Source organism: Papaver somniferum, chromosome 5 (assembly GCF_003573695.1).
Source record: "Papaver somniferum cultivar HN1 chromosome 5, ASM357369v1, whole genome shotgun sequence".
Classification (NCBI taxonomy): domain Eukaryota; kingdom Viridiplantae; phylum Streptophyta; class Magnoliopsida; order Ranunculales; family Papaveraceae; genus Papaver; species Papaver somniferum.
The window spans coordinates 1,624,938-1,638,719 of record NC_039362.1 but is presented as its reverse complement, the minus strand read 5'-3'; the positions used below and the strand labels follow the sequence as shown (position 1 = coordinate 1,638,719).

Below are 13,782 nucleotides of genomic sequence, written 5' to 3'. Positions count from 1 at the left end.
TTATCTCTCGTTTTCTGGTATAACACATTTTTTGGATCTTTCGTGAACAAAAGAGCTAACTGAGTGATGCCTTGCCGGCATTGCTTGGGCGGATTCCTGAAATATGATATTATTTCGACCTCTGAATGTGACAAAACAACATGCACAACACTGAAAGAGTCCCCTTGTTCAACTGCAAATTGCCATTCCCTTGGTGAAATTGAGAACCAGTCCTTTGCTGCAGAAGTTGTTGCTTTAACTTCTATATACTCTTTGCTCTCCCCATTTTTACCAAGAACAATATCATAGGGTATCCAGTCTCAGCTTCCTTATTCACCCAATTAACACTTCCCTCGCCAACCAAGTTGGTAAAGTAGTCAAAAGCTGCCATCTCTCCACGTCTCCCAGTTCGCTGAGCATTAGTTGGATTTGGTGTGCCATAAATAGCTGATCTCTCTCATTCAATGCTGATGGGAAAAAATCTGGGTTCTGAGGAATATTAACAGTGACAGACTGGTTCAACACTCCTGCAGTATAAGCACACCTTCCAGTACCAGAACGGGGCAGACCTTTACTCACAGACTCTTGCAAACCTACTGTCAGGCTAGCTACTGATTGGCTGTTCCAATCAACGCTATATCCGAAAGGAATCCCGTGATCTTGTAAAAATGAGACCACGCCTTCAGGTTTGTCTTCCTTTTGAGAACTTTCAATTGGTAGAGGAACATATTCGGTTCTTGTTATGAGCCCACTGGTGTCAGAATTGTTAAAATCGTGCGCAGTCTTCCAATCTGCTGGACAACTAGTATTATATCCTAGTTTTCTTTTGGACTTCGACTGACTTTATTTGTTGACAGAAGCTGAGGAACAACTTGGTGGAGAATCCTCTATGACTTTTTGCAGAGAGGATGGTGATGAAGACACCAAATGGGTTCACCGTCAGGAAGTTTTGGGATCTTCTGACAATTTTAAAACGAATAACTCAGTTTGCTCTTTAGTGGAACCTAATTCATCCATGGTTGTGATCATGTGGAGGAAATTAGCAAGGTGCAGTTCAGGGATTCCATTGTAAAATAGGCGAGAAAGCTCCAGGAATACTGAGTGGGTATCTGAATCTCGGGTCACATATAAGATATTACCCTGCAAAAATAAGATGTACGAATATGTGAATCTTGAAGGATTAAGAAAGGAAGTGACTATTTAAGTCTTAAATATTTCTCAAATTAGCAACAGTTTTTTCCATATCTAGCACATGCCACGACACCACTTAAATCTGTCCCTATGAAACTCCCATTCAACAGCTACTTATATCACAAAACGGTCAGACAGCCAGATATTGCTGAGGATAAAGGACTTGCCATATGACAAAGCAGGGTCATACCACTTAACAGAATACCCGAATATTGAAAGGGATAGTGCAATTAATTAATAAAGTGAGCAGTCTCCCTGGAGACGGCCAACAAGACTTGAACCCATGAACTGCGTTTAAGATTATACAGATTATCGAAAAATTCTGGTTCTGCTCTATTCACGGACAAGCTCGCACAAGTAAGAGTATCAAACAGACAATGCAAAGGAACCCAAACAAACAACAATAAACAGCCAACCAGCTTCCCGGTATTAAACAGGTGAATTGCGGAAATCATGTACACAACTAACTATAAGTTCCTAATAATCCACGGCAACAGGTTATAGGTAGCAGCAAAAACAAATAACTCAAGGGGTGTAAAAGGCGACATACCTGAATAAGACAACTGCACTCTGAACGTCCACTTGACGCACTGTTGCTACCCTTTAAGGTATATTTATAAAATAGCTTATCAACACAACCACTTGTAGGTGACTCATGTTTTCCAAGCCCGATTGCTTGAGAAGAGAGTATTTATCAGGGTGCATGTTGCAGATATAATGCTGTGCAAAAGGAAGAACCCAGTCCAGCAATAAAGCTTTATCCTTGTTATCTTCCACACCATAAAATATTGCTTCCCGGGTTATGACCTAAGCAAAGGAAATGTGTTAAAATGGAAACTTAGTATCAATATAATAACAATACCGACTATCTAGGATATATGCACCAACTGCAGTCACACAGGCTGAGATGGAGACTAACCATGCATAAGAACTTATATGAAGAAAAACTAAAATTCACTTGCTCAGCTGATTGAAATTCTGCAGTCTACGAACCCAACAGCAATAGGCGTCCCGACATTTAGGGAATACATTTCAGGAACAGACTTATAGATGGCAGGTCCTAACTGAGGTCCTAATCAGCAAAATGTAACTTATCTTTAAAATTATCAGGAAAAGTATTATTACCTCCGAAAGAGAGGGAACTCCAATACTTTGCATAAGCCCAGAAATTTTTTCTGAGAGCATCTCTTTCTCATCAACACTAAGCTCACCGAAGTACAAGAAACTGATATTATCAGTGTGTTCAAATTGCCCTTTTAGTTCCTCGTTATCACACCAGCAGACGATACCAAATGCCGGGTGGAGTGAAACCCATTTATCTGGTACAGTTGGAAGAACAGTACTTTCTAATTTCAGAAGAAACTCTTTCAGGTAAAGAACATCTTCTGGACTTAACAAGCCAGATTTTAGATCATCAGCCCAATTTGAAATAACCTTGTAAACCTATTAATAAATGGAAAAACCAAACTGTCAGATTGATCTGAAGACTGAAATCAGAACAGTAAACTGTTTTTAAAAAGAATACTTACCGCATTAGCAGCTTGTGAAGGCAATGCAACGTCTGATAACTTCGTCAAAATCTGAATGTAACTTCTAAAAGGAGGGATCTGAGAAACCCTACATCCATACACAAAAAAGTCGTGAAGCCCATGATACACCTGGGCCAATGTGTTGCTTAAGTGACAATTAAAAGTATTCATTGAGCCAGACTGAAGAAGCAGTTTTCTTGCTAGGTCCACAGAATTAGTTGGATCATGCCAATACACGACATATTGAGACAAAAGCATGCCATGCACCACATCATCATTCCTAGATACATTTTCAAGTGGAACAAATATAGAAGGTCCCATGCCGAATGCTGCTGCAAATTCTGACTTTGAGCTATCCATTCCATTCCAAATGAATGAATAAAACTTGGACATTCGTGAAATGCTGACAAAAACAGAACGAGGCTAGAAGTTTATTCTGACTGAAACAAATTCCGATAAAAAGAATATAAGTTTATTCTGACTGAAAATTGATGCAATCTACCCAGTCATGTTTGTATATTACAAGTTGTATAATACCTGGTTTTGAAAGGTGACGCACATCTCCTCCAGATTTCAAGAACTTCCAGCGCATCATCAAGGGTGACTTGAGTCTTAAAACCCATGTCACTCACGAATTTTCTGCTTTTCACCTGTTGAACGAGAATATTAGACCAGATAGCACTGAATCCAGTTGAACCATATACTATTATGCAGACCGACATCAGCAAAAATTCAGCTGCATCGCTATTTTTTCTCTTTGGCTTGAACTTTTGAAAACTTCATCAATTCGACCCAGTTCATCTTAAATTTTGTTTTCAACAAAGCATTCACAGAAATATTTCAAGGGTAAAATCTGTAAGAACAATCTCATCAGAGTATACAACATATCATCTCTTGGATCATATTCATGTCAAATACAAAACAGTGCAGTGGAGCTTAGTACACCTGCCTGAAGCCTGAAGCGCTTATGTAGACACCCTGAAGGTGATTAATAATTTTAAGGCTGAAGTCCACATCATATAAATCAAGATAAGGCCTAGAATTGTTGGTACATGTATCTCTTTTTGGTACAAACTCAATGAAATGACAGCATGAGACATGCAGACACATGCAGGGCTTGCATATGTTGCTTAGCCTCAACTCACAAATACCTTAAATTAAATGAAACGAAAACAGAGAATCTGAAACTCTTCTTCAAAGAGGATCAGGAAAACAGGCTAGATGCATCAATGATGTACGTGAAACCTAAGTTTACAAAGTAGATAAAAGGTGCATATGAAACTGATTTCAACCAGCACTAGAACTACTGGAAAAGTGACAGGTATCAACTTCACACCGATTCATGTGATCACTATAACATGGGAGAGGAAGAAGTCGCACGCAAATGTCTTAGCATCAAAAGGTAAAACATATTACGTAATGAGTCAAAGGAATGAAGAAAAACCCAGAGTGTGAGGCAATTAAGAATAACTACCAAGTTTCAAAAAGGAAAACTTTAACAGAGATCATCAAATAGAATTTAACGCGAACAAACTAACCTGAGGTCGAACATATGGCACAGAAGCTCCCAGTATAGACCGGACTGTGTCACAATCATGGAATAGATCTTTGGGATAGTGAAGCTCCTGATCCATACTAGATACTACCCAGGGAATATCCATGATGCTTTTTATGAATGTTGACTCGAATAGGTTATACCTCTCATTCTGTTTTGAAGTGCAGCAACTGTTCGCTTTCAATCCAAAATAATTATCCCACATTTCATCAAGAACTTCCAGAAGATATTCACATTTTACATTGCTGTTCTGTGAGGATAAAGCATATACTAGATGGACCAGCTCAGGGGACTCCCAGTCTTTAATTACCGAATCAGCATCTATGAGGTCAGTTACATGCATCAAAGTCTCAGTAAGAGGGTACATCAGCTACCTTCTTCTCGACTTGAGTTATTTGCACAAAATCTGTAACACCTAATTCCTGAAGAAATTCTCCACTTCACCAAACTAAATATGGAAGCTTTACTGGTACTTACATGTTTCAAGTAAATGACGTCTAATTCATGCCATTTGAAGTTTGCTGTATCAATTAATTTATTCACATCAATTGGATTCCCGAACTATTGGCTGAAGTGTATAGGTACCTCTACAAGTCTTTTATAACCATAACTTGTTGATAAAAAAGCTTTGCTCTTTAACTCGGAGATTATGTGTGCCCTTTCATTACAGCACCTTGAGCAACTAGACTGAAGGTGGAGCATCACAAAGGATAGGTATTCTGCCATCAAAATCTTGTTCCTACTTGCCACTCTATCATCAGAAATTCCGGGTAATATGTGCACCATAATAACATCATGTGCAGATAATCTTTGGACACCAATTTTATTAAGCATCCTTGTGCGATTCTCGACCAGTGACGCTTCTTCACCATTGTTATTTGCAGTTGTCAAAGAAATCAGGTCAGAACTTACCATCCGAAGTTTGGCATATATACATGGGAAAACATCGGGACCGTCCAACCCATCGAGGCCACAGAAGGAATCTGATGGTAACCAAATTGTATCTTCAGCAACTGAACTGTATGTACCATCTGAAAGTGGAATGAATCGTACTTGTCTAAGTCTCTTAATATGATCCGATGATTCTACTACTCCATTTGAGGAAATACATGAGCCAAAAGAATTATCCCCCAACAATGAATAGAGAGCATTAAGAAAGGAAGATAACCAACCCAATCCTAACGATTTAATCTCGCCGTGATCTTGTGCTAGGCATATGGATGAGATAATGGCAATTAGGATATTTGGTCCGTAGTCTTGGACGCCCAAAGCCTTTGCTAGAGTATCAGACAAAACTATGTCTTTATCCAAGTAACCAAGTCCAAGATGTTGATTTAGTAAACTCACAGGCAAAAGTCTACGAGCCTGTTCATCCCAACCTCTAAGGGCCCTGCAGGGAGGAACCCAATCCTTCTCATCATGTCCTTCAAGTAGCATACAATTTGAAATACGCAATTTGGATATAATCATGCGGGGAACATGTGAAAAGAATCTATCAACTTCCCCAACAAATGGAATAAAACTCATGTAAGCAGCCACAGCTTTTCCCGGACTCTCTTGAAAGCAGGGAAGGGCACAAAAGGATCTGTGCGCATCAACAAATAGACTTGGAAACTCCGACAACAACCATTGGTTCCAAGCGCTGTCTGTGACCAAATCTTCTCTAGATGAAGGAAGAACAAAGTCACCTTGAAGAATAAACTTCAAACCGTAAGTTCTTAGAGGAAGAAAAGCAAAGACAGGTTGTTGCTCCAAATGTGGTTTATATTGTCCATCAGCTGACTCGTCTAGAGGGAAGGCTACTGTGATTTCTGTAGTTTGCACATCCTGTCGTAAGACACTACCATTCAGCTTCTGAGATGCTACAAAAAAACTTAACTTTTCTTTTCCATGAGAAATCTTTACTATTCCGTCTTCTAATGTTTGTCGTCTTAAGATAACGTACTCATTAGTGAGCATGTTCTTAAATTTGATGCACCGAAGGCGATGAAGAAATAATAATAAGGATGGATGGAGATCGCTAAACATAGATACGATAGAACTAATGCTTGTTCCTTGTTTTAGCTCTGACTTAAAGGATAGTATAATGCAGGTCTTCCACGAGCTGCTGCTAACATTGTTTTGATCAACATTATTAGGCACTAGTCTTCCGTATAAGTCGATGTCACAAGGAGAAACATTTTTTGGTAAAATAGAACCAATCTGACTCTCACTAATATCCAACTTGACATGAAACTCGTTGGAATGTATCTCTGGAGCATCTGAAACCTGGAGAATGAAAACAGAACTAATTCAACAAAATAGTAATAAGCAATTAAACATGAGAAAATGTGCAATTGAGAAAGTACAGCACTGGCCTGAAATACCTTACTCTCAGTCAAGCTTTTTTAATAAAAATTGAGCAACAGGCAAACTCTTAGACCTATTTCCTCTCCGATTCCAAGACCTACTTATATTTTTAGTAGAACACTATCTAAAAAAATTAACAAGTTAACGATTTAAAGAATTCAAGTACTCATAAAATAACCTCATTTTTTTGTTTGTTTAAATTTTGTTTGTTATTTTACTTTTGCAATGGTTCACTTCAGATACTGAGTATAAACTGTCTGTGAGAACCGTATCTAGTCCAACAAATAAAAACTGGAAACCATAAGAGGGGTTTGGGGGGGCGGGGCGTAAAAGAAACCAGAAAGAGCAACAAAAAAAAAGAAGAAGACCGATCAACTTAGCTTACCCGAAAAACTGGTTTGAAGCCTATTCCTTTCTCTCCTATATATCCAGCACCTGCCCGTTTTTTGGTTGAACTCCCAACATTGCAAAGTGCTCTCATTTTTTTAATAGAAAACCCCTGCTCATTGTTCAGAACAACAATGCGAGTTGCCTGAAGAATGAAAACCAGTGTTGGTTCCACGCTTTCAGAGTAAACATTATCATCTGCATTTTGAACCTGAAGATAAAGTAGATAATGTTAAAAACCTCTTAAAAGACATTGTCTAGAAGTGCATGGATAGTCAATCAAATGAGCAAGAGGAAGAAGAGAGCCAATGGGATTGAAAGAAAGGTCAATAAATTGAATGGAGGATATTGTTGTCAGAACCCCACAAAGAGGAATTCAAGGTGAAAAGAGAGCATGAGCAAGTAAGACATGGGACTACTAGTTCACATAGTCTGGTTATGCATCGAACAACACCTAATCTGTTTACTAAGTAGATATTCACTCTTTGTCATCTTGCCATAATAGTATGTGATTCATCATAGACAATTCTCCAGATACAAGATACCAACTTTCAAATACAAATAGCAAGGTATAAGTGGATAAGAAACCAATTTGATTAAAGCATACGAAAATGAAATCACCAGCTCCAGAAGAAAATGTGAATCCCGTGAATATAGTTTTTGCGAAATACAGTGGAGAGCTCTCCCTAACATAGCATGAGTTGGAACTAGATCAAATAAATTACGCCTAATAGATTCAACAACAAGTGTGGCCTCTTCGTCTCCTTCATGTTTTGATGGAACTCTTGCACAGCTATCATTGATCTCTTTGCTGGGCACTTCGTTGAGATCCACCCTAGTACCGCATTCACTACAAATTTAGTAGATCCATCTGTCTCAACAATGACTGCTACTTTTCCATCAGAATTAGGTCGATACGCTGATCCATTTGGTACATCAGCAGCAATGCTAGATCCAGCGTTCGACACTTCTATGTTTGAGATCCTAAGTGAAAGGGAAAACCATCAGCAGCACTAGATATAAACACATGATAATCTTCAATCCATTCCTCAATGTCAAGAGAAAACCCAAGTTCATGAAGCATCATTCGTTGACCGAGTAGGGTGCACTGGAGTAATATCGCTGCAGGGCCTTCCCTTGTGAACCCTGAAAGAAATAACTCAGCAGCAAAACTCCAAAATTCTGACGGAAGGTAACCAAGGCACTCCAAAATGAACCTTGATGCCACAGGAATCCCTTTATCTTGGCCACCTAATTCAACATCCCAATCATTTCCAGTTTCCAGAGAGTCCACTGAATTTTTTAGGATGACTTGAATTGCTTGGTGCACGTGGCACTTAAGAAGGGACAAGGGAACTTGCTTTTCCCCTCCAGACAAAGAAAGCAAAGACAGCAATTTGACAGCTGTTTGGAAGGAAGAACCTTGGAGTGCAGCTACCAAAAAATCATTTACAGTCACCGTGGGATCTATTTGGATTATCTTCCCGTCTGTTGTCACTAAACACGGCAACTCTTTGGTGTTGGCTTCACTTACCAACCAATCCACAAGAGGACCAAGCGAAGGAGCAAACAAAAGGTCCCAATGAGACCACAATAGTAGATCTGATAACATTGGTGGTCTGATCAAGCAATCAACTGCATCCTTGGCCGAAACAGATACACGTGCCCCAGAGATGTGCCCTGAGTCAGTATTCAACTTAGTGTTTCCTTGAGTTCGTAAAAATCTCGTCTTCACTTTATGCCAAGATCGCGATAAAGCTGCGGAAAACAAAACACAGCTGGAGAATTGGCTTTTCTCTTGTTCCATTAAGTATTTAGAGAAATCTTTTGAGGGATTGTTGCCACCCACTTGGAAATCGATTGTAAGAAATTGCCTCTTCGGTAACAAAGAGATGTCATTTGAGGTCACTGCATCATTCCCCCACAAGCTACTTGCTGCTTGAGATAGCAACATCATCAATTGCTTCCCAAGCATGGATACCTCTAGAAGGGAATTCCCACTCATGTGTCCAGATAAACTTTCATATAATTCATTAGGTAGACTGGAGGAATTATCTTCCAAGAATTTTATGAAGTCACCATAACCCAAAGATTCAAATTCCTTGACAGAAATTTGTTGTGTTAACCACTTCTCACAACAGATCTCAACAAATTTAGTTGCTTCTGCGGTGTGGAATGGCCTTCTCTAGTACCAGAGTCATTTTCAAAATATGACTCAATTTTCTTTAAAATATCACCAGTAGATACACCTGGAGATTTAATACAGGAAAATGAGTAAGAAATGATGCTAGCAGTTCATGCAAATCGCATAAGGTTCTTAGAAAATAGAGAAACGCCAAAAAACAAAACATCAAACATTTAAGAAAGCAAGACTAAAGTAGAAAAACAAAATAAAGACATGTAAGCAATGCAGAGTACAGATAGATTCCTTCCCTCCCTCAAGGAAAAGTCACATAGGACGGTTATAGTGATCTAACAGTAATAATCTGCCCACGACAAACCACTATTGGTTAAGCCAAACAGGTTCTGATTGTCCTTAGTTTGCATAGGAGAACATCTTAGGTTAGGGGTAAATGAAACTGAAAGCTCAACTTTATTTAACTGGTTCAACAGGTAAAATGATATATATTTTAAGGAAAATTCCACCAACATCAGGATCCAGATAATGTGTATAGGTAGTTAAATCTGGGTTTGGTATGAGTTCAATCAGACAGTTTCAGCAAGCTATTGATGTAACTAAACCTGTACCTAAGCTCTTCAGCTAGTTTATATATTTGATTAAAATGATTAATTAGGAATAACCTGGTTATGATGAGAACATTGAATTCATTTCTTCTCTTGCCTCAATAAAAATTTCATTTTTGATTTCTTTCCTATGCGACCTGGTTCGTCGTAGAAATCTATCATCCTCTCAAAAACCTACAACACACAAAAAATGTCAGTATGAAGCTTCAAATGCTTGAGAGAACTATAAATGTAATCATTATCTACAGAAGTTAAACCCTCAAAAATGTAGAATTCGACTCATTATCACAAAAGCAAGAAGGAAGTTGCTGTCATAAATTTGCATTTAAAGCTACAAGAAGTCCAAAACATTGCAACCATAAAAACCAACTGCAATGAAAGAGACAACATCAGAATCTACCTGCATCACAACTTTATATGATTTGAAAAGAAATTTGGACTACAACAGTAGCTAAGACTCTGTATTCACAAGTTAACTACCTAACTTCAATCAAATCCTAGAAATAAATGTCTAAACACTCGCCATTTCCTCAAAATAACGATAGCCTTCTCGAAACAGCAAATTGTTAAACTTGCATATGGGACTTTTTAGGGTAAAACCAAAATTACAAGACGCCAAATGGCCTTAAGACCCCACGTCCACTATAAATGAATTCATGATTGATGCCTGCCTATTTTTCAAAAACGTACACTTTCTCGAAATTCCCTAACTACCCAAGGATATAGATGCACAAAAGACTCTGAACAATGAACATTATTATATATAATATAAAGAAATGAACAATTATAGGAAACAGACAAATGCATTCCGAGAAAAGAGAAAAAGAAAAGCACAATCTAACAGATGAAACACAAGGTAACACAGGATCCAATTGATCAATTAAAGTAACAACCGATACAGATCAGTAACTGTATCCATATTTCTTAGGACTGTGTAGCATGTAAAACTGGCCAAGATATACATGCCCAGAAGAATATAACATACCTCAGTAACGGAATGCACCCGACATGGATCCTTCCAGGTGGTTTATGAATGTATCCATCATTTTATCATTAAGCATAAGGTCGGAAAGCTCGACCTCGGAACCACTATTGTCTATCAGTTAAGTTTTAGCATCATTCTCTTGAAACACGTTGTCTTCAACACCCTCCAAATTCAGCTTGGACCTTTTAGAAATTTTGGAAGATAGAGGGTTGGAACCACTAATCAGGAATCTACTTTTCCTTTTCTTACCCATTGATTTGTTATTCATGATGCACCTTGATGTGTCACTGGCAGATAAAGGCTCGTCTAGTTCAACTTCCAATCCAAGTCGTGCCATTTCTTCATATGCAGATGCACTTTTTCCAAAACTTTGTCTATCTTGAGATGAAATCCCATGATTACAGGTTAGGGACTTCTCATCCTTGTTACCAACCTCAGTAGCAGCAGCATTTTCATCACTTTCAGCCTCTGAGTCTGATGAAAGAAACCTAATATGCTTACCGTCTAAATCGGCTTGAATTGAAGAAAACGACTTGAAACGCTGTGCTATAGTGCTGAACCTTTTTCTGTGATACGCTGTCCAGCTCCTTTTTCTGTGAATATAAACATGGAGCTTTTGCAATTACTGTTTCCTCTTTCCTGTTTTGCAGATTGGACTTCTGCTCTAGTGCCTGAACATAATTCTTCAATGTCAACTCCTCCGCTCTCTTGGAATCTTGGATCGAAGTTATATGCAGCCTATAACATTGGATAGAGAAGACATCTACTACATGTTAGACATAACAGAACAGGCACAGAAGTAGGGAAGAGAAACCATCTCCACGTACTTCTTTTTCTTCTAAGCCTCTAGTCCCAAACAAGTTGGGGTAGGATAGAAAGGAAACACGAGGACTTCCCAAGCGGTCACTCATCTTGGTACTGCTCTCACCCTTTCCTAAGGAAATGGCCTGTTTTCAACCAAGCAAAGGTACATGAGGACTTCCCAAGCGGCCACCCATCTTGGTACTACCCACGCCCTCTTTTGGTATATCGCTGGCTCGCCACGCCTATCACGACCCTATTTTCATAGGGGAATGGCTGTGTATTTTACCGTTGGCTCGCCATGCCAATCACGAACCCTCCTTTATCCTGGCTTGGGACAGGTTGTGCAGAAAAAAAAAATCTCCGCCCGACATGTTACATTACTTGGCATCTAACACCATAATTACAATACATTTTTCTTCAACATACACACAAGATACCATATGCTCCAAACCAATTCCAACAGTTTCATCAAATTCATTCTAACATTTAAAAGGACAAAATAATAAAATCCAAACTTTCCTAGCGTTAGTAAGACTCAACTTAGTTTAGTGCTATTCTGTGTCAGAAAGCAGAAACATAATCAATGAAGAACACGGAAGCACCATATCACATATAAACAAAAACATTAAGCCACAGAGTCAAGCATTGTGTCATATCTTTATGCAATCAACACCACCACCGCATACAAAACCTATAGCACCTAAGGTACCAAGCGCAGCTAGTGACAGATTAATTTTTAGGATTACCTACTTGATTCTTTCACGCATACCAAATATAGGATTTTTCATCTCCATGAGTTTACTCGCTATAAGAATTTAGCCAAGGCATCCTGCATATTTCGGAGACCTTTGCACTACAGAGCTGAGAAGAATGCGCTTATTGAAGGTTTCTAGTATACTAATCTAAAATCTGAATTAAGCAGTTGTTGCAACCAATTATTCTAATTTAAAAGCTAAATCCCCTTGTAATAATAGAACTTAATAACAACAAAAATGGAAAAACAATTTACGTACTTCAAGGTCTGAATCCGAACGCCAAGCTTTTCCTTAACGTCTACTGATTCTTTAGCTGCTAAAAACTCCAAAAACTTTTCAGCTTGTATAAATCTCCAGTTTTTCGAATGTATGTACTCAGCAAGGTAAGAGATTATCGCCTCGCTTGTTATCTTGTGAACTTCTTTTGTATCCAAAGGAACAGAAAAATATTGTACTACAAGTGGATGCCCCAATAAAGATCCCAACCTTAAATCTTCAAACCTTTCAATGCTCTCATTCTTACATATTGCAAGACTTAAATCATGCAATGATGTAATTCTCCGAGACCCAACGAACAGTGGATAAATGCATTAATCTAGACAATCCAAAATACACATAAATTAGCATACAAATTACAAAATAATAAAGGAATTTCTGAAAAGGAATACATAAAGGAAAAATCCTACCTTTCCTTCGATAACCATGAGGCGAGGTAAAGATGGTACTTGCTGCATTTTAAACCCTAGCGAACCCCATGAATCTATTTTTAAAACCAAAAGTGCAGATTGAGAAACAAGCCATGCCGAGACAGTTTCTCCAGTTGTGAGAAGATTATAATGAACCTTAACTACAGCACTTTCAATTCTTACTAGAGTTTCTTTGGGTTTTGAAGATGTAGTTGTAGTAGAGGTGTTGTTGGGATGTTGTTGAAGGAGTGGGTAAGGTGGATTTGGGCGGATTGGGAAACAAGGTTTGGGATATTAGGGTTTTGAAAATAGAAATTGGGATTCTGCGGTTTGGGAAATCAAGGTTTTGAAAATAGAAATTGGGATTCTGCGGATTGGGAAATCAAGGTTGAGTATATTGTGGCGGTGGTTGCGGTAGTGGTAGAGATGGAGGCGGCACGCCGGCGGGTTGGAGGTGGTGCTGTCTGTACATTGGAACTCACGGAGGCGGAAAACAGCGGGAAGTGGATGATGTGTTAAAATGCGAAGAAACTGTTTAGGTTTATATATGTAAGCAACTGGCTGGACCGGTGCGGTTACGATGTGGTCGGGCCACATATTTGATGACACGTCCATAAAATAAGAAAAAGTTTGGAAAACAATTTTATTACCTAACTGTTGTTTTTTTCTTTCCATAACTTCCTACTTTTTCTCAAAAAGTGAAATAGTTACGGAGAGGATTTGGAGGGGCGAATTTTTAGTTAAATAAGTGTCAGAAAATGAGGAGGGGCCACGTATAAAATAGACGTGACATAACCACATCGTAGCTGAGACGGTC

At 38.7% G+C, this 13,782-nt stretch overlaps 1 protein-coding gene and 1 long non-coding RNA gene across 4 annotated transcripts; both read right to left on the bottom strand.

Moving 5' to 3' along the window:
• Positions 1–1,065: 1,065 nt before the first annotated feature.
• LOC113280863 lies at positions 1,066–2,446 on the bottom strand. The gene is made up of 3 exons (XR_003325832.1): positions 2,296–2,446; positions 1,721–1,977; positions 1,066–1,119 (listed from the first exon to the last, which is right to left on the bottom strand). It is a non-coding gene; the product is annotated as an uncharacterized LOC113280863 (long non-coding RNA).
• Positions 2,447–7,462: 5,016 nt separating this feature from the next.
• On the bottom strand, positions 7,463–13,458 carry LOC113280862. 3 transcript variants are annotated; one of them, XM_026529435.1, is made up of 3 exons: positions 12,966–13,458; positions 12,538–12,874; positions 7,463–9,239 (listed from the first exon to the last, which is right to left on the bottom strand). In XM_026529435.1, the coding sequence occupies exon 3, from the start codon at positions 8,993–8,995 to the stop codon at positions 7,961–7,963; it is 1,035 nt and encodes a 344-aa protein (XP_026385220.1). In that variant the 5' UTR covers positions 8,996–9,239; positions 12,538–12,874; positions 12,966–13,458; the 3' UTR covers positions 7,463–7,960. The 3 variants fall into 3 exon arrangements, 2 of the variants coding, with proteins under 2 accessions (XP_026385220.1, XP_026385222.1); XM_026529437.1 differs by lacking the exons at positions 12,538–12,874; positions 12,966–13,458 and adding exons at positions 9,793–9,909; positions 10,721–11,520; XR_003325831.1 differs by lacking the exon at positions 7,463–9,239 and adding an exon at positions 9,833–9,909.
• Between the last annotated feature and the right edge of the window lie 324 nt (positions 13,459–13,782).